The sequence below is a fragment of the Uranotaenia lowii genome, chromosome 3, assembly GCF_029784155.1.
Source record: "Uranotaenia lowii strain MFRU-FL chromosome 3, ASM2978415v1, whole genome shotgun sequence".
Lineage (NCBI taxonomy): Eukaryota > Metazoa > Arthropoda > Insecta > Diptera > Culicidae > Uranotaenia > Uranotaenia lowii.
Window position 1 is genome coordinate 38,895,688 of NC_073693.1, and position 27,975 is coordinate 38,923,662.

Sequence of the window (27,975 nt, forward strand, 5' to 3'; positions counted from 1 at the left end):
TCAATGCCATATAAGGGTAAAGTCAACATTCCAGAATTGAGATCGTTCACAAATAGTGGATCGGTTAATGGAATTTCCGAATTGATGCCCAAATAAAATTAATACAAAACCGAATCAAATTATTTTTTTAACATGATTTGAGGAAAAAAATTTAAAAGATCTAATCTTAAAAAAAAGGTAAGACGGCAGGTGTTAGACAAACAGGTATCACAATAAGCCGCCCCAAAATTGTATAATGTCTGAGAATTTGAAGGCTCAACATGCAAATGATAGATTTAAGTGTGGAGAAGAAACTTTTGATGGGGCCAACTAAAAAAATCTTGTTTAGAGTTTTCGATAACACGATCTTTAAAAAATTTTTACTTTTGAAAGATTCGATGTAAAAACAATGAAGGTCCTATTATTTTCACAAAGTTTATATTTTTATTTTTTTAAATTTAATTTGGGTTGTTACTACACGTAAACAATATTAAATGAACAAAATAAGAATCTAAATTTGAAATCATCTAGCTTTTTTCTAAGTCATAAATTTTTTTTGTCCATAAATTTTTTATTCAAATGACCAAAATACACAGCGTGAAGTTTTTGAATGCCTAATGGATCAAAAGATGCTAATTTTTGTGCACTCAAACTTTGCTGTACAGATTGTGCTGTTTGTATCAACTTGTGAAGAGTTATTTACGATTCAATCCTCATTTAAAAACTCAATGTGAGATATTTGTAATTCATTTTATCAAATTCGGCTTTGTAAATACCGCTCAGAATTAAAATTCTTGCAATAAAAGACTAGAAAAAATAATAAAAATGAAAATTGATTAAAAGCCAAATTTTTATGCTTATTCAGAACCCAATGTCTCAGAATCCCTTTCACATTTGAGATTCAGTTAATTCCTTTCCCGTAATTAAATTTAGCTAGAATTTGATAAATAGCCTCCTGATCATTTCTTTAACACTAGAAGGACCGGCAAATTGAATATACCTATTCGGACCGTGACCAGTCAATATCACTGGTAAAGGAGAATTTTTAACTTTTTATTTTTGAAATTATATTGTTATTCATTTGATTACATTTTTGTTAAAAAATGGAAATATTTTTTCACCATGGGTGCACGGAATCACCTCACTTTGGCATAATTGACGAATGCGTGTATGCCATAAAATGAATATTTCAAATAATTTTCAAAAAATTTAAACACATTATCAGTTTAATTATAAAATCATGTAAGATGGCTATGGGTATTAACCATGGGTGCACGGTTTCACTTCAATTTTGTTTTCGTAGATATTTTCTAGCATCCATCGGTCTGAAATTTTTCAACACGTTACCTATAAATTATACCTGATATTGTAGGTTTTGAGGCGTATTTTTCCTATAAGTAGAGCAATTTACCATGGGTGCACGGATTCACCGCCATTCATCCAAAATCAATTTTTTTGCATGCTAAAGGTAAAGAATAAATACTTTTATTGTTGCAAATGAAAATGTGTGTTATATACATGGTTTTTCACTATGGGCACAGAGAACAAACATACAAGCTCGAACAAAAAATCGTCAAAAAAGTGTGTAAAACTTCAAATGCTATAACCAATTAATATACGTTGGAAATTGACTATAAACAGTGCCATCTATTGCGCCGTTCAAAAGTTACAAATCAACTTTAAAGTGCCCAGTTTTCGAAAAGACGTAATCGTATATGAACTCACAAAAAATGAGTTCAATGTCTCAGTAAAATGGACGGCTTTAATTTATGGCAAAATGAATGAAATCAGAGCAACTTTTAACTGGGAGGAATTTCACTTTCTTTATTTTTGCACTACTATGACAGTTAAGATAACTAACAGCTTTGGTATAAGTTTTTTCACTTCTTGAACAGTAATTAATGTTAGAAAATGCATCTCCTATGTCCAATCAAATACAAGAACATTCTTAACGATTAGCCTCACCCAGCAGTACTGATTCTAGGCATCTCAAAACGGGTTACTTTTATACATCACTTTTGCATCCAGCTGTTTTAAACTTCGTATTTCTAACAAATTTGAAGGAAAAAGATAATACCTTTTAGGATTATTTTTTTATGCAACATGATGAACGTTTAACGAAACTTCAATAGCGATTTTCTTGAAGCAGGCTAAGCAGCTCATACGACCTATAGAAAACTGACTGAAACTTAGTCAGCTTTGTTTTGACAGTTCTCTTTGATGTGTTTGGAGACATCTGGTGGCCCGATCAAAAATCAAAAATTGGTTCAAAAAGAGTGTTGGGATTTTAACACAAGTTTCGTGGGCTAGCTTGTACGTCTGTTCTCTGTGATATGGGTGCACGGATTCACCGCGTTTTAATCAAATATTGGACTTTTTGAACATTTAAAAAAGCATTTTTACAAATCTTAACTAAACCAAAGTCGAAACCATGTCTTTCATGTTGAAACATAATGATAAATAAATAAATTTGTTATTTCAAGATATAATTGAAATAATTCTTTTCAAGGAATGAAAAAACGGAGCTTAAATTAAAAATCGTTATTTAAGATTTTTATTTTAAGCTCCGTTTTTTCATTCCTTAAAAAGAAATATTTCAATTATATCTTGAAATAAAAAAAATCATTTATTTATTATTAAAAACAGGTTTTTGCAATCGTTTATTTATCTGATAAGATCTGATCAACATCCAAGAAATTGGAAAATGGATACCATAGACCGCGTGAATTTTAAGAATTATATGCATCAAATTATGCGATGGAAAACAGTGAAAATAAAAATATTGAATCAACATTGTCAAATGTACACGTTGATTTGTTTTTCCTTAAAAGTTTTTCAATTGAATAATATTGCATGTCAAATACCTATCATATCTAACTCAAAAGTATTTTGTGTTCCGAAGCAAGTTGAAAACTATTCATTTCTAAATAATTTACAACGGCGAATTTACAGCCATTCCGTGCACCCATGTTGAAATATCTTAGCGCCGATGTGGTCTATCAGATAGGCTGGCGCGAGTCTGGTCTAGGTATGCCAGGCGTACTGGGTTCGATTCCAGGTATCGGCAAGAAAACTCTTGAGTTCAAACCCCATAAGTTTCCGACAGGTAAGATGTGTTTCCTCTTATAATAAGAATGTTCAATATGAATGTTCAATCAGTTTCCAGCTGGCCAGGTATATACACGGGTGCCGGAATACCTATAAGTGAACTTGCATTGGAAATTTGTCGAACCTAATAATCTAAGAATGCATGTGAATACATACATACTTGGGCAGAAACTGCGGTGAATGCGTGCACCCATGATGGATAACTAACATATAAAAAATATTTCGTGCACCCATATTGAAATATCATTTAAATTATTCAGTTTCAAAGCTGGTGTCTTCAAATTTGAATAAATGAGTACGCAATTCATAATTATTTTACTCATTCTAGTTTAGTATAAAACATATTTATCACCTAAAACTACTCGATTTCTCGAATGGACATGTATTAAACCTAACATAACAGAAGGTTTGATTATAGTTGAACAGCAAAACAGACTAAAAAAATTGGGACATAAGTGCTTGAAGCGCCTATCCGAGAATTTTTTCTACAAATCTTAATGACTTCGCATCGAAAATCAATAATTTCATAACGAATGACACACTTCAGCCCACCATAAATCAACTAGGGCTCATTGTCTTGAATGTATATTGCAAATGAAACCAAAAGCAAGCGAAAAAAATTGATCTTGTTTGAGTTAACGGGTTGTGAATGTTACCAGTCAATTTGACTGGTCACGGTCCGAGTGTCCATGGCGAAATTTTTCTCGCTTATTTAAAGAGCTTGTGAAATAAAAAAATACATAGTTTTGTAGAGATTCAAAATTCATGAAAAGTCGTATTTTTTGCGAATTTTTAAAGCAAAGAGTTTGAAAGATATTTTACAAACAAAGTACCCAACCAGCCATTTTGACTGGTGCTGTCTTTATAATCATCTCAGTCATTTATGGCAAGTACTTCGATTTTCAAGTAGGTATTTATTAAGTGATAAAAGAAATTAAAAATATCCCAAATTGAAATCATTCAAAGGGATTGAATTGTAAATAACTCTTCACAGGAGGAAAAAAAAGCATTTTTTATGGCATCGACTTAAAAAAAAACTCGACACACTTTTTGGTCAGTTAAATAGAAAAAATTATAGATTATAGACTTTTTTTAAGAAAATAGATAGCTGATTTTATCATAGTAGTTTATAATCAAAAAAAAAAATCTTAATAAAATATAAAATATTTAAGCTTTGTGAAAAATTTAGCTCATCAGAACCTTCTTAAGAATAAAATGGATAAAAGTTGAAATTTTACTTGGATACGAGTATTACAAAATATACTGTCTTGATTTTTGGGAAAAGAAAATTAAAAGTTTTTGTTGTCTTGATTTTTGTAAAAAGTAAATCAAGTTTTTACCATTTCTCTGCGTTAGGCTGTATAAAAATTGTTTTCAATCTCGAAATCAAACATATCTTAAATTTAAGTGAATTTTCAGTTTAGGCGTTCTTAATTGATAATTTTGTATTCAAAAAAAAATTCAAGGATTATAAATTTTTGATGTAGGAACTAAAATAATACCCTTAACAAAGCCCGTGCGAAGGACCCGTCCATAGGAAGGGTTGATATTCAAATTAAGCTAGGAATGGATGATCATGGATCATCCAAAATCTGGACGCACTGTATTTATACCATAGCGCTCCTAGTTGTCGGATCAGGAATGTTTTGACAGTACTTTATATGGAAATGCTTCCTCTATCAGTTCTGAAAATTTCAATACGATTAGTTTTGTTTCAAAAAAGTTAAGCGTGATAGAAGCCGCAAGACGAAAATTAATTTTGAACACCCACGTCAAAAACCCGGCGTGGTCTGGTTCAAAAATAGCGAAATCTGATTTTGGGCGGCTTCCTGGCCAAAATTTTTAAAAAGCCACTGGTCGGCGTGATGTCCCCACGAAGATCAAATTCGATTTTGCCGATAAGTTTGCAGAAATGTATTTTCAGCCGCGGACGAAAAACTCCGAATTATGTGAAAAACAAGACCATGGACTCCGAAATGTACAAGGAGGAGTGCCTGAAAAAGGATTTTTTCCGTACATTAGATCTCACAAAGGACCAGTAAAGTTTTCGCCAGATTTAGCAAGCTGCCACTACAGCAAAGAGGTACTACAGTGGTATCGGGCCAACGGGTGGATTTTATCGAAAAGGACATCAACCTACCCAACTGCCCTCAATTCCGCCCTATCGAAAATGTTGGGCAGCTTTAAAGCAGAAGATGAAGAAGAATGGTAGGACGACTCGCGATGCAACAGAAATGAAGATATTGTGGAACAAAATAGTGGCTGAGGTCAGCGAATAGGGTGTCCAAACTATAATGAGTGGTACTCGACGAAAAGTTCGAAATTTCATCAAAACAACATCGGAATATTTTTTTTATTATTTTTCCTTTAAAGTGCAATAGAAACCCTACATTTTGAGTACAAAACATTTTTATTTCGTTTACAAAGCTCCGAGATAGATCCTTTTTAATGCGTCCAGATTTCGCGTGATCCATGCTTTCAAAGCAATACAAAATATGCACAATAAAAAATCATTTTTTGATCAATTTTCTTTCTTGTGACCATCGCACAAACTCGAAAAAATAATAAATTTTACTGATACTTGTTAAAATTGAAATTGAATCAAAGTTTAGAATCAATGCTATATCCGGTAAGTAACAAATTAATAATCCAAAATAATGATTCTTATTCTTATCTGTATAATTTAAGTAGGGGAGAGTGGGGTATCGTGGGCCATAGGGAAACGTGGGCCACTTTTAATATCTCAGATGTGTGTTGAGATATAAATCTCAAACCAACTGTCGTCGCTTTGCTTGAGCATATATTTCTATATGTTATTGACGGAAATACGCGTCATCTGCTTCTTTTATTTATCAAGCTCAAAAAAAGTTAGAAAAATTTATTTACACAATTAAAAAACACCCGCTAATTTCATCGATGGAGAACCTAGTGCGCATAACAAAAATATGCTCATACGCTTATGATCTTAGTTTTGTCATGATCTTTCACGTGGAAAAGGAATTTTTGATAAAACATAAATAAATCACACAAACGCAATTAATTAGCAAATCATAGCTTGTGGGGAATCGTGGGCCACACATCTTGAACCACCTATATTTTTATGTTTTTATACACATTCAGAACTTTAAATACGTTTTTCCTATCTGCAAAATTTTATTATGCCAAATGAAGAGTTATGAAAAATATTTTGTCCATCCTGCATAAGAAATTTTGCCAAAACGTTTGCGAGCCAGGGTTTGGAATCTATGTGATCATACGCAGCTCTCTTTTTAATTTCATCATCTGAAATTGCTTGTAAATAACGAAATGAATTAGGAAATCACAGTTTTGGGTCAACTCATGAGCTTCGCATGTTATTTGGTCAATTTGGATTTGGTGGCCCACGATTCCCCACCATTTTTCAAAATCCAAAAAATATTGCTTTTTTTAAACAGTAAAAATTCGAGGAAAAAAACTTAGTGAAATTTTTTTTTAAATATCTAATGATACCTTGAAAATGTAGAAAATCATACCATTTTTTATTTTCATTTTATCTTTTATAATAAAAAAGTTATAGAACAACGGAAAAAAGTGGCCCATGATTCTCCACTCTCCCATATATATTTTCGAAATTCAGAAAACTAGTGTTATTAAAAATTTCGAATAAAATCAGAAATTAAAACTTTGGGCATAAGAATCAGTACAAAGAAATGGAATACAAAAAATCAAACAGCGGATTTAAAAAGAAAATCAATCCTTATTTTACAATAAATTTCAGATAAGGTCAGTAGTTATCCAGGAAACAAAATTGTTTAAAAAAATTGAAATAATTTTCAATTAGGCCGGAACAAATATCAATTTCTTTTTTTTCAAAATTAAAATTTAAAATAATTTTGGAAATGTGAATTATCTTAAAGGAAAAAAAAATCCATTATGAACTTTTGAGAATGTATTGAAAACATAAGATTGTGATTGAATGGAGTTTGATAAAAGATCGGGATTCGACGAGCCCAATTAAATGCCATCAACATTCTCTCTAGAAACTTGAACTTTATGGGCAGATAATTTCAACTAAAGATTAATCGGAAGTTTATTATCTAAGGAAACCTTTTCGGTCAATATCAATTGCTTTTTCGATCCACATTAAGGCTTACTCGAGATCCAATCTCTGATGTTTCGAAATTTTCTCATGCCACTCAGTTCGGTCTGGTCGAATTCCGAAAATACTTTTTTATCACAAGAGTGTCAGTCAGAGATAAATTTTTCGATATTTTAAAATTTAGTTATCATAATAAAGGATAAAAAAGTTTTTTTTCCTTAAGTCATAATCGTTTCCAAATAGTTGAATACACAATACAATAACAAACAATTAAAATAAGAGAAACATATAAAAATTTTCAAGCGCAATTATAGTTTGAATCTTCAAGCTTTAAATATTTTGACGCCGTCAATTGAAATATTGGGTCCTGGGTTTAGTTTGTAGAATACAAAAATTCAGATCTGAAAATCAAAAGCAAATTAATTGAAAATATTTCTAAAATTTCATAAGTTTGTCTATAAAATTCCGTCAATTTATTTGAAAACAAAAATAGAATAAAAATTTGATTTATAGGCCTTTTCGGTAAAAGATATGTTGTTTCAAGATTATGAAAACAAAAAAACTGATTCTAAAATTGTTTATTTTTCTTTATTCAATTTTAGAATAGTACTAGCTGACCCGGTGTGCTTTGCTACACCTACCAAAAATGAATAAAATCTGCAAAATAATTGAAATTTAGATTTAGTTCCTGGGCAGCATTTCAAACCGAATTTCAATTTAATTAAGGAGCAATCGCTTTAAAAAGATAGCTGCAACTTTATAATATTTTCTTAAAATTGGTCTCTGTCTCTAAATTTGTTTTTCAAGATCTGAAACTTTCACCCTATTTTTATTAATTCATAGAGTTTATAATGATTCAAAATGTATGGTATGGACTTCCAGCTCTATCCCTTTTTCAATGCAAGAAGTGCTCATGAACTACATTTTTTTCGGATAAGTTTTCAAATTGTGTCAACTATAATATGAATATAGACTTGCTTCCTTTTTTCCGACTCCATCCAGAAATAAGGGAGTCTCAAATTATTCGTACGCAAACAACCTCTCTTCTTATTACTTGATAGATTCTCGATTTTTGCCAACAAACTTGTATAGAAGCCCTGATTTGAGTTTTAAGCTAAACAACGCAATTCATATAGAACCCCCTTTGTCCCTCCGTTCTTTACAATGCAATTCAGAAAGGTTTGTAATAATCATAGAAATATATCTCGTACCCAAATACCTTCCCATGTTAAATTCAAGTTCACAATTTATTTTGCCATATACTAAACTCGTGGTTTGACACATTACAATTGAAGTTATGCCAAACAGCACTTATCTTGGTATGAAATCTGACGAATTTTTATACTGAAATATTTTAATTTTTATTGTTTTAAGCAAAAAGTGCAAATTTTTATCATATGGATAAGCTCAAAGGAATAATAACTATTTTTCTATTTTTTTCTTTTCAAGATTTTTCGAGAATTTAGCTTATCTACTGACTTTATCTATTCATTAACAGCAGATTTTCAAAAATTGAATGGATTAAAATAAATCTATCTATGCCTCGACGGTGGTATGAATATTTTCTAAAATTTTTCATAAAAATATCACACAAATCATAAAAATAATAATCTTTGTGTCGAGGAGGTCATCAAAGTTTATTCTGCTCCTATCTTTTGCTTTCAATCTTAATTTAAATTAAGATACACTGGGGCAAATGCAAACGGATTTTACCATACTTGCAATTCTATAAATCTAAGAAAAATATTTAGTTTAGTTTAAAACAAATCAATTTTCGTTTGCTTCGATACTTATTCAATTTTCAACTAACCCTTTTTGAAAGTTAAATGTTGTTTATAGATTAAAATTTCTCCTGTTTATTGAAGCAAGTAAAAACACAATGCTTTTTCTGAACTTATTCATACATGCGTTACAAAGTGTAATGGCTTTGAAATGAATTTAATAAATGTTTTGTTTGTTTTATCAAGTTTCATTGATGTTCCTGCAATTTTTCTGCATCGAAATTTAATGTTTGATTCTCCACTTTCACTGAAAGCAGTTTTAAACAAAAGACCTTCATTTACAAAGACAATTAATAATTTTGAATAAACACTTCAGATTAAAGACACGATATAGCCCTTTCTGACCATCCCACATAATGCTGAATCATTTTGGAGAGGAAATTCTTAAAAAGTTGAAAAAAAATCTTCTTCCACTGGAGCGCCAATCACAAAAATTTTTTTTAAAAAAATGCGCATCAAAAGTCTTTTTTATGTAGCCAAAATATGTAAAACAACAACACACTTTTCATTTTTACGTACTTGAATTGTGTGTAAACAAACAGTACCGTGTTTTCTGGTGAATGATTTTAATAAAACGTTGAGTTCAGATTGTTTATTTGAGCCCAACAATTGATAGATGAAGAAATGATTTATACATTTTTTGTAAATGTTGAACGTTTACACTTGCTGTAGTGTACCTTCTTATTGGAAAACTCCTTCGGAAAATGCATATCCTTACTTTTTGTAATGAAAAAGTGTTTCATTTAATTAATAACAGCTTGCAAAAAATCAAAAAATTCTCTGCATTCGGCCTTGATCAATTCCATCACCTACATCAATTCCACATAATCTATTTTTAAGGACAGGCACTTGTTCAGTTCATGTTTCTATTCCTCTTCATTGGGTTTTGTTGTTGTTTTGAAAATTTAGTTATTATTATTTTTTTCTGTTATCGATATGAATGCGTATTGGATTATACAATAGTATGTAAATCTTCCCACTTCATATGCATCAGCATTACATATCAGCGTAGTTTTTATACAATTGCAGCTAACACGAAATCAAAATAGTTTTAATTTTTAAAATCATTTATATGGTTTTAATTCGATCGGTAAAATATCAATCTGGGCTGGGTCACACCTGGACGTCATTCATTACTATGTGCTGTACAAATGATCTAGAAATCGAGAAGAAAAAACACATCTAGGCTTCATATCGCCACCACACGCATTAAAATTATGCTTGGTTTAGAAAAGCGCGCCCAAATATTTCAACTAATCAGTATGCTATGCCTTGGTTACTATCCTTTCTCAACGTTTGCTGGCGACGCCTCAACCATGGAGATGAAAAATAAACTGCCCGCCCGGCGCCCAATGGAAAGAAAATCTCGAAAAAAAATAAAGGCCATGACTTTAATTTGATTCAAAAAACTACAAATTTAATTATTACGGACAATTGATGCCACTTTTTGTTATTTTTATTCAATATAAACCGATTCGCATGCCCACAGAATATTCTAAAAATAATTTCACTTGTATCGTTTGGGTAATTTCGGAGGAGTAGTACTACAAACACCGTTACAAGAGAATTTTATATAATAGATTTTGATGATGATGATGGTAATGCATGATCGAAAAAAGAAAAGTTCAACATAAGTTTTTTTTTTAATTTTTAAAGACAGGTATTTCTCACATAACTGAAAAAGGTTTTATTTAAAGATTTCATTTCATATAACGAATTATATATAACAAAAAAAATTAAATTCAATTTAGTTATTACTTCTTTAAATATTAATTAATAATCTTTTATTTCACGAAATTGGAAAAGGTTAACAAATTAAAAACTATTATTACTTTCTTTCGCAGATATCAACTTTATTGTGGTTTTGAAAAATGTTTTTTTTTTCGAGAGAAGTGTAGACATTTCTTAAATAATTTGCACCTAGTTTACTTTAAACCAGTTAACCCAGTTTCAGGGAACCAAAATTAAACAAAATTAGCTCATTATTTCTTTACACCTCAGATAAAAAAAAGGTTTTCGTTGCCATGTGTAATTTTTCAAAAGCCCTTTTGAATGTGAAGTTGAAGAACAAGAAATTGGTTAACAAAATTACGTATCTGCATCTTCGTATTGATAGGTAAAACGATTTTTTATGTCAAGATTTTAATTTCAAAACAAAAGGTTCATTTGAATTCAAATCGAGATGAACAATTGAATATTAGTTTGAATTCTTAAACCTCATATAGTGTTTTAAAATTAATTGTCTTTGGCCTAGCAATGATTCAGTACTAAATGCCGACAGAGGCAAGCCAATTTTCTAGCATGTTTTTTTTACACATATTTTAAACACGTTTTGTCATCGAAACTTCACGTTACTACGAAAATTCCTTCCTTGAACGGAAAATTTTACTTGGTCGAATATTTTGGTCGAATTTTTTTGTTTCCTAATCGTGTTTTTTAAATTTTCTCAACTTATTCTCAATTCTGCTTTTATCTGGATCATTGAGGCATCAAACAAGTTACTTAATTCCGCAGACCATATTCAATTTGGCTAATCTCCTTATAGTTTGATCACCTGAAATCACTCTTTCTTCCTCTGGAAACGAGCCGCCATATCATCAGCAAACAGATTTTTTACCACCCAATGCAGGGAGATAGAAAAATAAAAATGTTTGCCTACCGGTGGGATATTTTTTTTTGAAAAGAATCTCATTCAATAGGGTTACTCATTCAAAAAAATATGAACGTTGTTAGATTTTGTTTTAATTTTTTTTAACTTTCAATCCTTAAAAATTATTTTTTATTAAAAAAATGCTTTCATTTTAAATCCAAAATTTTTCCTCATATTAAGCATCGTTCAGGCCACCCTTGACAAGCACCGATCACTCATGTTTGTCAGCTCGACTTAATGCTAACGAGCAGTAAGTTGTGACAAGTTGTCATAAAAAGCAAATTTAGTCGGATTTGCTTTTGATGTTTTTTTTTTGGCTTTTCCCACACACAGATGCTTTCCCTTCCGATTTGTGCGGTGCGATGAAGAGGCTCAATTTGTCTTTCTTTCTTTTGCACTCTCCCTCTGGCAGCCCGCGGGGCATCCGAGTGGAATTCCGATAGAAAACAGCTTCCCGAAGCATAAAGTGCCGCCCCGTTCATGGTGTTTCCGATGCATCTGGTTTTTGTTTATGATGCAACCAATTCAATAGAGTGGTTCATTGATATTTTGGTAGATGTTTTTGACCAAGTGATCCCAGAAACGAATCAAGACATGACAGAGATAGTAAAAAAGGAATTAATTATGAAAGAAGCACATGAATCACCCTATTGTGATAAATTTGATTTCCCCTTAATATAATTTTAGGGAGTGGAATATGAACTTAATCTGTGCTTGATCGTTTAGTCAATCAAGTGATTTGAGCCGTCATGAGAAGATATATCTAATTGTTGAATTTCTCTTTAAAAAATGTGTTTCTCCTCCACAAAACCAAAACTCAAGATGAAGGTTATCAAAGCACGATTCAAAAATTCATAAAATTTGTAATTTCTAGAAATTTTTAGCAATTTGGTGAAAATTTTGACATTTTTAACAATTTTAACAATTTAAAAATTTTGACAATATTGACAATTTTGACAATATTGACAATTTTGACAATTTTGACAATTTTGACAATTTTGACAATTTTGACAATTTTGACAATTTTGACAATTTTGACAATTTTGACAATTTTGACAATTTTGACAATTTTGACAATTTTGACAATTTTGACAATTTTGACAATTTTGACAATTTTGACAATTTTGACAATTTTGACAATTTTGACAATTTTGACAATTTTGACAATTTTGACAATTTTGACAATTTTGACAATTTTGACAATTTTGACAATTTTGACAATTTTGACAATTTTGACAATTTTGACAATTTTGACAATTTTGACAATTTTGACAATTTTGACAATTTTCACAATTTTGACAATTTTGACAATTTTGACAATTTTGACAATTTTGACAATTTTGACAATTTTGACAATTTTGACAATTTTGACAATTTTGACAATTTTGACAATTTTGACAATTTTGACAATTTTGACAATTTTGACAATTTTGACAATTTTGACAATTTTGACAATTTTGACAATTTTGACAATTTTGACAATTTTGACAATTTTGACAATTTTGACAATTTTGACAATTTTGACAATTTTGACAATTTTGACAATTTTGACAATTTTGACAATTTTGACAATTTTGACAATTTTGACAATTTTGAGAATTTTAACAGTTTTGACAATTTTTACAATTTTTACAATTTTTACAATTTTGACAATTTTGACAATTTTGACAATTTTGACAATTTTGACAATTTTGACAATTTTGACAATTTTGAGAATTTTAACAGTTTTGACAATTTTTACAATTTTTACAATATTTACAATTTTTACAATTTTGACAATTTTGACAATTTTGACAATTTTGACAATTTTGACAATTTTGACAATTTTGACAATTTTGACAATTTTGACAATTTTGACAATTTTGACAATTTTGACAATTTTGACAATTTTGACAATTTTGACAATTTTGACAATTTTGACAATTTTGACAATTTTGACAATTTTGACAATTTTGACAATTTTGACAATTTTGACAATTTTGACAATTTTGACAATTTTGACAATTTTGACAATTTTGACAATTTTGACAATTTTGACAATTTTGACAATTTTGACAATTTTGACAATTTTGACAATTTTGACAATTTTGACAATTTTGACAATTTTGACAATTTTGACAATTTTGACAATTTTGACAATTTTGAGAATTTTAACAGTTTTGACAATTTTTACAATTTTTACAATTTCTACAATTTTTACAATTTTTACAATTTTTACAATTTTTACAATTTTTACAATTTTGACAATTTTGACAATTTTGACAATTTTGAGAATTTTAACAGTTTTGACAATTTTTACAATTTTTACAATTTAAACAATTTTTACAATTTTGACAATTTTGACAATTTTGACAATTTTGACAATTTTGACAATTTTGACAATTTTGACAATTTTGACAATTTTGACAATTTTGACAATTTTGACAATTTTGACAATTTTGACAATTTTGACAATTTTGACAATTTTGACAATTTTGACAATTTTGACAATTTTGACAATTTTGACAATTTTGACAATTTTGACAATTTTGACAATTTTGACAATTTTGACAATTTTGACAATTTTGACAATTTTGACAATTTTGACAATTTTGACAATTTTGACAATTTTGACAATTTTGACAATTTTGACAATTTTGACAATTTTGACAATTTTGACAATTTTGACAATTTTGACAATTTTGACAATTTTGACAATTTTGACAATTTTGACAATTTTGACAATTTTGACAATTTTGACAATTTTGACAATTTTGACAATTTTGACAATTTTGACAATTTTGACAATTTTGACAATTTTGACAATTTTGACAATTTTGACAATTTTGACAATTTTGACAATTTTGACAATTTTGACAATTTTGACAATTTTGACAATTTTGACAATTTTGACAATTTTGACAATTTTGACAATTTTCACAATTTTGACAATTTTGACAATTTTGACAATTTTGACAATTTTGACAATTTTGACAATTTTGACAATTTTGACAATTTTGACAATTTTGACAATTTTGACAATTTTGACAATTTTGACAATTTTGACAATTTTGACAATTTTGACAATTTTGACAATTTTGACAATTTTGACAATTTTGACAATTTTGACAATTTTAACAGTTTTGACAATTTTTACAATTTTTACAATTTTTACAATTTTTACAATTTTGACAATTTTGACAATTTTGACAATTTTGACAATTTTGACAATTTTGACAATTTTGAGAATTTTAACAGTTTTGACAATTTTTACAATTTTTACAATATTTACAATTTTTACAATTTTGACAATTTTGACAATTTTGACAATTTTGACAATTTTGACAATTTTGACAATTTTGACAATTTTGACAATTTTGACAATTTTGACAATTTTGACAATTTTGACAATTTTGACAATTTTGACAATTTTGACAATTTTGACAATTTTGACAATTTTGACAATTTTGACAATTTTGACAATTTTGACAATTTTGACAATTTTGACAATTTTGACAATTTTGACAATTTTGACAATTTTGACAATTTTGACAATTTTGACAATTTTGACAATTTTGACAATTTTGACAATTTTGACAATTTTGACAATTTTGACAATTTTGACAATTTTGACAATTTTGACAATTTTGACAATTTTGAGAATTTTAACAGTTTTGACAATTTTTACAATTTTTACAATTTCTACAATTTTTACAATTTTTACAATTTTTACAATTTTTACAATTTTTACAATTTTGACAATTTTGACAATTTTGACAATTTTGACAATTTTGAGAATTTTAACAGTTTTGACAATTTTTACAATTTTTACAATTTTTACAATTTAAACAATTTTTACAATTTTGACAATTTTGACAATTTTGACAATTTTGACAATTTTGACAATTTTGACAATTTTGACAATTTTGACAATTTTGACAATTTTGACAATTTTGACAATTTTGACAATTTTGACAATTTTGACAATTTTGACAATTTTGACAATTTTGACAATTTTGACAATTTTGACAATTTTGACAATTTTGACAATTTTGACAATTTTGACAATTTTGACAATTTTGACAATTTTGACAATTTTGACAATTTTGAGAATTTTAACAGTTTTGACAATTTTGACAATTTTTACAATTTTTACAATTTTTACAATTTTGACAATTTTGACAATTTTGACAATTTTGACAATTTTGACAATTTTGACAATTTTGACAATTTTGACAATTTTGACAATTTTGACAATTTTGACAATTTTGACAATTTTGACAATTTTGACAATTTTGACAATTTTGACAATTTTGACAATTTTGACAATTTTGACAATTTTGACAATTTTGACAATTTTGACAATTTTGACAATTTTGACAATTTTGACAATTTTGACAATTTTGACAATTTTGACAATTTTGACAATTTTGACAATTTTGACAATTTTGACAATTTTGAGAATTTTAACAGTTTTGACAATTTTTACAATTTTTACAATTTTGACAATTTTTACAATTTTGTCAATTTTGACAATTTTGACAATTTTGAGAATTTTAACAGTTTTGACAATTTTTACAATTTTTACAATTTTTACAATATTGACAATTTTGACAATTTTGACAATTTTGACAATTTTGACAATTTTGACAATTTTGACAATTTTGACAATTTTGACAATTTTGACAATTTTGACAATTTTGACAATTTTGAGAATTTTAACAGTTTTGACAATTTTTACAATTTTTACAATTTTTACAATTTTGACAATTTTGACAATTTTGACAATTTGGACAATTTTGACAATTTTGACAATTTTGACAATTTTGACAATTTTGACAATTTTGACAATTTTGACAATTTTGACAATTTTGACAATTTTGACAATTTTGACAATTTTGACAATTTTGACAATTTTGACAATTTTGACAATTTTGACAATTTTGACAATTTTGACAATTTTGACAATTTTGACAATTTTGACAATTTTGACAATTTTGACAATTTTGACAATTTTGACAATTTTGACAATTTTGAGAATTGGAGAGTCTGGCAACTCTGCCTAGTGCAGTTTTGATTACTGTGGTCGGTGTAATTAAATCGTTTATTCCGGGTGAAATTAGAAATATTAATTAACTTTATATGATTCGCTAACAACGTAACGTGTCCGTGCCATCGTTAATAGTGAAATTCTTGGACAAGCCTTACACAACAGTGTGAGATTTTAAAAAAGAAAAACATGTTTGTGTTAAAAAAAAAACAAATTGTGGTATAACGGGGATAACGGTGTGATGAAACTGAAAATTCATAGTAGTATGAAAAGTGCGTGGTTCAGAAGAATGTGACTAAGGTTTGCGCGATGACTCAAAATATTTTCAAACGGATTCTGAACAAAAACGTTAAAAAATTCATCGTGAATCCCCGGTATCTTACTAAAACCCGAAGCTAAGTATATTTTTTCCTATTTTTGTTTACTTTTAAACACCTGCTGTTCATAATATAAAATTGCCCCTATAAGCGTTACTCATCATTAAACGCCTGAAGTTAGACAACAAAATTTTTCGTATAATTTTTCGAATCTACCTTCCAGGCGTTTAAGACAATGAAGGTATAATTTCTTTCCGACCAGCTTTATGTTAGCAATTTTCAATCTAGTTAATTATATCATGGTTTAATTTCGCAAATTAATTTGAAAGTATTGAAGATTATTCAAGATTCATTATCAACAAATTAGAAAAAATATCATTCCTATAATAATGCCTTATAGAAAGCCTACCACATTTAGCAAAACATATCAAAGACGACTACATTGCCGCCGAAAGTTCTATACACTAGTTTATTAAAACCATCTAAACAGGCAAAACTATATTTGATTAATGAGGCTTTAGGCCGTTTAAAGATAACCAATATATTGATTTTCTTATCTGACATATTTTCAATTTCGTTCATTAGCGTTACATTAACTGCTATCATCTGTTTAGCGAAAGTAAATATGCGATTGTGTTATCAGCTTTTTTGATAATTAAGCTATGTTTCTATCGGCACTACAATCCCCACAATTTTTTATAGCCTGACGTTTGTAGAGTGATAAATTTCACTTTATTTAGTAGCACTACAATATAATTTATAATGTCTCAATTTACCGTAGTACGTGTTAGATGCAAGCATTATCAGATATGAGGAAGAACTCATTTTAATATTTTTTAATTTTTCAATTCCGAAAAGGCATAAAAGTTTCCATAGATTGTTAATTCAAACTAATAGAAGATAAAACTTAAACACTTTTAAGGTATATGGTATTGATTTCTGTATATCTAGATATGTAGATACGTAGATTTAATGTCTTTCAACACGTTTGCGTTCCCGGAACTAAAATTAATAAGTCGAGTATCGAAAAATAAAGCTCTAAAATTGTTTATTATCTATGTAAACTTTGCGTTAGATGCTAGAGACTTGCTATAGGCTGTGGCCGTCGATGACGGTTGTATTTTTTTGGCAGAAAAAAATTGAAGACTCTCAAACCATCCTTTAAAATGTTCATTTTGGCTGTAAATGTTTGAAGACTGCGGATGCGGAAATGGGATAAGCGAGGAATGGAAATCAAAACAAAAAGAATAATCGACGGTGAAACGGGAAAATTGGAGGTACGAAAAGTATTCGCATTTCTGCAAATATTCGAAATGTGTTTCACCATAAATCCTAACCGAAAGATAAGTATCAGATTTTAATATGTAAAAACCATCTGGAACAATCCTTTTCACAATAGACGAACAGAGAAGTCAATCGTAGGCCCAAATAATGTTTTCAATAATTGAGATAATTTTTAAGATTCAGATTTTTTCCTTATTAATGGCTTTGAGCGTATTATTCATAACCATAACTTTTTGAAAATGACACAAAAATATTCAAATGGGAAATTGTCTCAACACATTGTCATAGTATTATTCTCTCTAAGAAACAGGTTAATTTTTTTAAAGAAATTGAATGATGTAAATGCTAATGATTTTGAAGAAATTGTGTTTGCGTGCGCAAAACTTTAAACGATTTTGACAGCAATAATTTCTAAATGTTATATCAGAAAAGCTCAAACGTCCTCCGATGAAATTGTGTTACATTCTATATTTTTTTGGGATTAATTTAATCACTCATTCCTCTTTTGAATGTTTCGGTTTGTGAGTGCTCAAATAACAAATTTAGGCTGAATATTATTTTTCTACACGTATATATATAAAACAATCTTCAGGTTCGGCCTGATAATCTGAGCTGTTATTTTTGAATTAAAAGCATGTTTAACATATTGTTACAGAACTTAAAGATACAAGAATTTTGGTTTAAATAACTCAAATGATATACCATAACAGGGTTTCAAATTCGACTTATCGACGAATTAGGTTCATTTATAAAATTTCAAGTATCAGTCAAGTTCCACCAGAAATTAAAAAAAGAACTCTAAGACATTGAAGATAAAATGTAATTCTTTCGTAATGCAACTTTCAAAACACGATATCCTGCACTGTTCATTTTAAACTCGATTTAATTGGCAAAAAGGGTTCAATAAGATTGAATATTAGAAGAGAATATTTCACAATGAAAAGTGTCAAGTTTTATTATGCGTTTAAAAATTGTTTTTTTTTTATTACAACCTAGTGTTTATTGATTAAGTCTATACAAGAAGTAGTTATGTTAAAAAGAAAGTCTATCATAATAAAACTGTAAAAACATAAATAGAATTTTTCGAAAATCTCTTGAATAATTGGAAACAGACTTTCAAAGAAGCATGTATAAATACAAAGAATAGAAATGATAATCTCAATAACACAGGAAGACCAAAAGAACAGGATGTATAATATTAAATTGCACTAGTCAAAAGTGTCTCCTAATCATATCCTACCCTCCATTTCCAAACCAAAATTGTTTTGCTAGGATGCAGAGGTAACCTCGGTCCTAAAGCATGAGTTATGAATCTTTCAATCCTTTTTCTCTATTTTCCTTCTATCCATTGACTACTAGGACGTGGCCGGCGCCGTTATTGATGTTTAAAGAGAGAGCATCAGTTTTGTTCATTGTGAATGTGCTGTCAATCCCAGACACCATTCTTTTGACCTCTGAATAAAATTGATGGCCTCGGTCATTAACGGAGTAGCAACCATTGGCGATGTGGAACTTGTTCCACTTAGCCACGCCAGCGATCATGGAATTCGAAATGTTGATATGCTATAAAAGTGTTTTAATTACAATGAGAAAATTTTGTTGCGTTGAATTAAATATTGCTTTACAACTATTTATGATTCATTTCGAGTTCAATGATTTAAGGTGGATGTGAGTAGTCAATCAAGCTAAGCTAAGCTAAGCTAATTTTGACAATTTTGAGAATTTTAACAGTTTTGACAATTTTTACAATTTTTACAATTTTTACAATTTTTACAATTTTGACAATTTTGACAATTTTGACAATTTTGACAATTTTGACAATTTTGACAATTTTGACAATTTTGACAATTTTGACAATTTTGACAATTTTGACAATTTTGACAATTTTGACAATTTTGACAATTTTGACAATTTTGACAATTTTGACAATTTTGACAATTTTGACAATTTTGACAATTTTGACAATTTTGACAATTTTGACAATTTTGACAATTTTGACAATTTTGACAATTTTGACAATTTTGACAATTTTGACAATTTTGACAATTTTGACAATTTTGACAATTTTGACAATTTTGACAATTTTGACAATTTTGACAATTTTCACAATTTTGACAATTTTGACAATTTTGACAATTTTGACAATTTTGACAATTTTGACAATTTTGACAATTTTGACAATTTTGACAATTTTGACAATTTTGACAATTTTGACAATTTTGACAATTTTTACAGTTTTGGCAATTTTGACAATTTTGACAACTTTTTACAGTTTTGGCAATTTTAACATTTTAATGAAATTTAAATCATGTTTTTATTCGTTTATTGAACTTAAAATGCTTTTGGTCCAAGTAGTCAAAAAGTTTGTTGACATTCCTGTCTTTTAGAAGACCACCTTTCTTGTCTCCTTAATTTTGGCTCTTCAAAATCCTCAGCAATGCCTTTGGATATAACCCTGGACCCGAGCGAGGAATGTCGCTTCCTGAACAAAGTACATCGACTTATCCGGAGAATGGTAAGGAGAACGCACTTTTCCCAGCAAGAGCTCGAAGCCTGCCTGTTGATTTATTACAAGTTGGTCAACGATGACGATAGTCCAGTGACTTCGGCGTCTCCAAAGGTTTGCGGAATCCGGGAGTTGAGTCGAGTGCAGTTTGTTCGATTTTTTGACAGAGCCTTTGGGATTCCGGACGAGACGACGGCCAATCGAATCCAGGCGGCCTTAACCAGCACCGAAACTGCCTTCCTGTCGATGGAGTCCTGGGTCCGGATGCTGTCGATTTTTCTCCGTGGAACTATGGATGAGAAAATTGAACACTGCTTCCGGGTTTACGACTTTTGCCGGGAAGGTGAGTTGAGAAGAGAGCATATGATGATCCTGCTGAGGAAATCGTTCATCAAACATCACGAGGAAGAGGTTGAAGAAACGATCAAGGATATGATTGAGATGTTGATCCGACGTTTGGACGTTGATCGAGATGGTGTGATATCGCTGGAGGACTTCCGGGAATCAGTTAAAAAAAACCCAGAATTGATGGAATGTTTCGGACAGGCTATGCCAAACCGATCCTACGTCTATGCGTTCTCTCGAACATTTCTGGATAAGGTAGAGAAATTTTAATTTTTGTTATAGGCTGAAAATTAAAAAAAAAAAACAATAAAAGTCCAAACTAAATCTGATCCACCCGTTTAGATTAGTTTAACATACACCTCAGTGAAAGTTCCTTTCCAATCCCAGCGCGATGATTTATTCATCCATATTGGTTTTCACGAGTACAGGTTAAGATTGAGAGCATTAGGATGTCATTCATCTTTGGCTAGAATATTACCATCATCATGGGAAAAGAGGGTCCTTCAGAAATTCACTTAAAAGCTCGTAAGCTTCCAAGTAAGTTGCTGCTGCTGCTGCTGAATGTTTTATTCCCTTTCGAAAGGAGGGAAGACTCGAAGACTGCTGAATATAGGGATCGTCGTTGTTATTGCAGCCAGCCAGCCCGTTTATCCCGTGTCGTCTAGTCTCGTTCAAGGACCAACCGGGAACATCCTTCTTTTCGCACTCCTCAGGAACCAGCCAGCCAGCCAGCCAGTAGTGGTGCAATGCAATATGCTTGCTAGTGGCTTCCGTTACCCCAAAATTGTTAAAGTATGGATAAACGAAGGACGGAGCTCCCAGGGCCAAACACTGCCATTCATCGTAAACGCGGTCGCGTTCTGGAGCAACGAAACTTAAAGTATCGCATTGGAATGCTCTGGGGTGGATCTGAAAAAATTTTCAAACAAATTTAACAATCTTTTTTTATCAACGAATGCATTTTTTCATTTGAATCAACTCATAATATATATTTCGATCAGATGGTGTTATCCAAGGCCGGATTAAGCCTTCGGAGGGCTCGTGGCAATTTTTCTCAGGAGTGTTTCCAGTATTTTGGCCTGATGGTGGAACCAAAAAATACATTAATATTTCCCTGGTGACAAGTAATGAGTATTTTAAAGTTGATAGAAGAAGCGATTATTTTAAAAACCAACTTTTCATTGACAAATGTCAGAGCTTTATATTGGTATTTCATTGATACAAAAAAGATCATTCCAAAAATTGAAGAAAATTTACCACTTATAAATTGGGAAACAATTCGGGAAAATTTAAACAGCAACTTCTTAGCAGCTGAAGATAGATCGCGATTATTTGTGTTAGTTAATGATTTGTTGCCAAACAAAGAAAAATTACGTTCGTATAATATAGGTCGCCTAGAAAACAGCAATTGCGAAATTTGCTCAGGGCCGGATACGAATATACATCGCATCAAAGAATGCACAAATGCAAAGCCTGTATGGAAGTGGATAGAAAAAGTCATTAGAGAAAAATTCAAAATATCTGTACAATCTCTTGAAGATATTCTTTCGTGGAAAATACAGCCCGAAAACCAATGTCAAAAAACTGTGCTATGGTTAGTCGCTAGGGGAATGAGCTTTAATTTAGGAAGAATAGGAAATTTATACATTTTTAAAAAACGCCTGAACGAATACAAATGGAATCATAGAGTTGTATTGAAGAAACATTTTGGAAAATATGTAAACCTTTGTAACTAATGTGTATGTTTTGTGAATAAACGACTTTATTTTATATATAAAAAAAAAGGTTAAAATTGAGAAAACAAAAAAAATGTAAAAAAAAAATAAAAAAAAAGTTATATTTAAATTCTATGATACAGATATAAAAGTTTAAGGATTCGAAGCTTAAAATCAGGTTTTGTTTAGAACCACAATACAGTGTCACAAATAAAATTCATAATATTTAATCAAGTTTTAAAACAAAAATAAAAAATGAAATTAAAATACAAAATTGAAAATCAAAGTTCCAAACAGAGCAAAACAGGAATTGAAAATTTTTGATTCCATAATCCAAATTTGTATTTCAATTTTATATCTTTAACAAACAAAAAACAATCGTTTCAATTCAAGTTATGATCTAAAAAAATAAAAATAATAGGTGGATCACATGTTTTCAAAGAAAAACATTATTCAAAACAGTGGAAAAACAGAAAATTTTGTCAAATTGTTCTTTTGAAAGATGCAAAAAAAAATGTTTGAAAATATGAACTCATAATGGAGATTCAATGTTCAAAACACAGAATCAGAACCAAAAACAAAAATATCTAATTCTCCAAGTCAGTGTTGGATGTAAACCATTTCTCGGATGGAAGAAAAATGTCCCTCGATTTGTTGACGAATCACCAAAACAGAAGCGACATTTCATGTACAGTTTTTGGTGCTCTGATTCTCCATGTTACTCTTCCTATTATTTCACAAATTATCATAAAATTGCAACACTTTACTATTAAATTATGGCAAAACTGTTTGTTATTAATAATACAATATAGTTTGCATTATATCCGACGTTTCGGCCGTAGATTCGGGCCTTTTTCAAAGGAAATCTAGGAATTTATTTGGAATTCCGAAAATTATATCCGTTAAATTATATTGAAAATTATGGCAAAACTTCAAGGGGTTTTGATGAACTTTCTGAACTTTTTGAATTTTAGGTTACCAATATGTACGAGAGTGATCAGTCAGAATACCGTGAAACTGAACTTCAGTTACTGGAGAAACAACTTAAGACTTAAAAGTCTTATTGAATTGAATTTGAAAAAGATAAAATTAAAAACATAAAAATATTCATGTAAAGAGAGTCACTCAATGAAATTCGCAATTGAACTAAGGCTCAAAAGGAAATTAGTGCTATAAATTATTGATTTTGAGTTGATGATGCCAAATAATTTTTCATGTTACAAACTGTATGAGAGATTTTTTTTCGGATTTTTTAAAAACATACACATTTTCATAAAAATATATGGAAAATCACAAAGCAGAACAATTTAAAAGCTTGTTTCTTGTTTTGTTGGATTAGCTTATCTGCACTGATACCTGTTTGGCTCCAAGCGCCTCAACTATGAAATCATTTAAATTACAGAAATAAAACAAAATTTGAAAATTGTTCAATTATAGGGAAATGATATGCTGAATTCAAGATATTTACTTCAGTAAAGGTTAATTGTACATCAGAAGTTTTACAATCAACAGTGTAAAGCTTAAATCAGTAAAATTTTTTGAATCCGTTTTAAAAAATTTAGACTGATTTGAATCAAAATTTCCATAGAGAATTTCAGTATTAGTGATTGGTTCAATTAGAGCAATCCGGGCGACACCCAGAAAAATTTCGTTTTGGAGGCATACTAGACTGTTCCCGAATTTTGTATTAAATAACCGGATAAACCGGAATAACCGGAAGTCAGGCAAACTTAACAAAATTCCAATTTATTAAGTTCCGGGTTCTTAATAGATTGCAATACGTCTTGTATGTGTAATCTGATATGCTATCTTCCTGCAAAACTTTGTTTGAATATAAAAAAAAATTTAATGTATAAGCGAAAATTGTTCAAACGAATATTTTAAACAGATTTAAAAATAACTCGAAGTCAAAATTTCATATCATAAGAAAAGTTTGCATATTATCTCTAATTTTTGACGATTAATGTTACGCAACCAATTAACAATAGGTGCCTTATTTAGACGGCTGCAAGCTTTGTATGAAAATTTGAATTTTATTAAATTTTGCACCTTCCATGACATTTTTTGGTTATTTTGACTGCTGAAAATAGCAATAAAAATTTTGGAAGCGACTCGCTGAGTCCTGAATAAACACAAAGATGTACTGTGACTACTGTGAGTAAAGAAAAATATATATTTGGATTTTAAATATTCCTTAATTCTTATAGTAAATGAAAACAAACAACAAACGTAACATGTATCCTTGAAAAGATATTCTTTGCTATCCAAAATAAATGATTGCATATTTTTTAGCTATGATGACTGAATATTTTAAAGATATTTCACTGTAGAATGAAAATAAATAGAAAATAACCAAAAACTGCTTCACAAAGCTAATGAGTTTGATGACTTGGCAAAAATATCGAATGAAGTTATTGAAAGCCCTAGCATGCAAAGACTTCCATTTTGAACACTTTTCCATGGATTCAGATTTTTAATTTTGAAGTGGTTATGGCTTTTTTTGAATTGCTTTGATTCTCCTCATGTTAACAAAAAATAAAGCTTAGGAATTTGTTCTACCATACAAATTTCCACACCAAATCGAAAAGCGTAACATTTATTCAGGAATCAACCAAATCATCTCAAAATTCAACACTAATACTTGGTGACCTGAAAGGCATCGAAAAAAAAAATGTTTGAGCAAAAAGTCAAACGTGCAATGTTCATCAATGCAAAAGGTCTAATGTTCATACCCAAATAAGATCTTGAAGTCCTTTGAAAATATAGACAACGATTTGAAAATTAAATTAAAACGAATGAGAAAAACATATCTTATTTAGTTTGTTGATCTGTTCAAAAAAAAATTGAAGCGTAAAAATGGTAAAGCAATCTCTTTAACTGTTTGCTGTCCCTACGTTCTGGTTTTTGCTCATCCGAAAAACAGTCCGACACAAAACACAAACATTTTAAAATTTGAACATTTTGTTTAAGGTAACATATTTTACCATTGAAGGTTTTATCTCAAATTTATATTTTTATTTTGATCGCGAGCTTTTCATGTTAAGTGTTATTCTCAAGTCATATGTTTTTTTGATTACCAGTAGGTATAGTTTTTTTCATATTTTTCTTTTGAAATCTATCTAAACAAATACTTTGCATGCATATCATCTATGAAATATTTTGTTTCATAATAGAATATTTCAGATTTCTCAATCTCATTCTCATTCCTCATTCTTGCTGTAAACGAAAATATTTTACTGTAAGTTTAAAAGTATGTAGTTACACACGATTGGGTGTTTGAAGTCAATAATCTCATGTTGATAAAGATCATATAAACTAAAAATTCAAAATTTTAGATCTAATCCGAGTTGAATTCAAAATGTTGAATTTAGCTTTGCAACTAGTTTTTCTCTACATGTTGTTCAATAATCCATACAAAGCGGAACCCTGTTGAAGATTTTCAGGGTATTCATATTAGAAGCCCGACATTGGGAATCAATTACAGAAATTGTTTTCCAGTGTTCATATATTTATTCGTTTTTTAAAGAAAGGGTATTGAAAAATACGGTAAATTAATTCGCAATTGCTGAAAAAAAGTTTCAAATACGGATGTACCAAAATCAATAAACTTAATTGAAAGTTGGATGCGTGAATTCTTTTGTATTTTGAATACTTATTTGGTTAAATAGTTAATTTTAAGAATTAGTTTGTGATATAGAGAATTTCTATTAGAGATTATCACTTACGAAAAATTTGGAAAATATCTTGAAATTTCAAAAAATCCATTATTAAACCTTATTATTAGATCTCACTTTTAATGGATCATTAATTCTGGAGTAGCTATTGTTTGCTTTGTCAATATTTGGATAAACTTCCTTAATTATCATTTTACATGAGAAATAGTGTCTGTCCTGGGAATTCCCGGTCGAAAATTGCCTGGAATCAAACAATTTCTGGAATTCCCAAATCCCGGAAAACGATGGAAAAATTCCGGGAACTCCGGAACACAATAAATCGAGCTAAATTTTCGAAAAACTATACTACCTAAATTGGAAAAAAGGTCAAGTCAGTAAGAAATATAATTGTTCTACCTTGGTATATGGTTAGGCCTATTTTTTTCTATGGATTGTTTAAACACGGACATCAACTAAACCAAATTGAAATGAAAAAAGGTTTGTAGTGAAAATAAAAAACAACGCACACTGCACTTGCACTCGCACTTGCACACTGTGCATAGTAGAAAAATCATTGGAAAATAAATGACACTATTTGAAACATAAGTGCAGCAATGCTGTTATCTGAAAATTTACGAGAATTTTTAAATCACCTGAAGTCAGGCAAATCAACTTCTATCGATGGTAAAAAATCTTTCTAAATTTTATCCAATTTTTGCAGCAGGAAGCACTCAATTATGTTGGCTAAAGTACTACAGAGCCCCTTCAATTTTGGCAACATTCGATTTTGGTAACATCCGTTAAGTTTAGACCGATTTTAAGAGATTTCATAATCTGAGGCACCGAAATGGGAGATCTAGTTTCTTTTTTTAATTATAAGTCAGGTTGTGCACCACAATCCCGAAAGAGAAAATGATACAATTCCGAAGGACTGTTATTTCATAAAACGGAGAGTTGACGAGTAGCGCCAACCGAAGTTTAAGGCGACTGATCAAGCGAATGCGAATCCGTTTTCAACCGTTCGTTTTTGGCAACATTCAAAAATAGTTTCTCAGTCACTTTTTTATTTATTTTTATTTTTAAATTAATCAAAATCAATCTAAAACATGATATATGCATTAAATTTATAAGATTGGCTCAATTATATAAGTTGAACGCAGATAAAAATATATTCTTCATTATACTGTTAAAAACTTTCATTATTTTGCCAAGAAACAAAATTTATGCTAATATTGTGGATGTAGATTTTTCGAATAAAGAGATTCATATTTAATTATTATTGTTTTCACCGTCTCATGCATAAAATATGCAACAGACAATTTTTCGTTTATGGAAAGAACCTTGTCCACCTCTAACTAAGAAATTTATGCAAATGAAGTCTTATAGTTTTATATGTTTTACAATAAAGAATAAGGCTGAAAAAGTAAGTAAAGAATACCATATATCTATGATTTCGTACATATAGAGTAGAAAAGGGCTATATAATCTCCTATAAATTTTTTCCCGGGATCCGAACGTAAAAATGACTGT

At 29.7% G+C, this 27,975-nt stretch overlaps 2 protein-coding genes across 11 annotated transcripts in view; both read left to right on the forward strand.

The window, feature by feature from the left end:
* The window catches only part of LOC129754131 (collagen alpha-1(XVIII) chain), an 875,414-nt gene that overhangs the window by 226,025 nt on the left and 621,414 nt on the right, over positions 1-27,975 (forward strand). The gene's annotated exons all lie outside the window — the stretch shown is intronic.
* LOC129754133 (calaxin-like) lies at positions 20,595-21,354 on the forward strand. Its single transcript, XM_055750013.1, has one exon. The coding sequence runs from the start codon at positions 20,664-20,666 to the stop codon at positions 21,345-21,347; it is 684 nt and encodes a 227-aa protein (XP_055605988.1). The 5' UTR covers positions 20,595-20,663; the 3' UTR covers positions 21,348-21,354.

What these genes read in the sequence shown, in the direction of transcription:
- LOC129754133 (XM_055750013.1), top strand. Translation starts at nt 20,664, where the DNA reads ATGCCTTTGGATATAACCCTGGACCCGAGCGAGGAATGTCGCTTCCTG.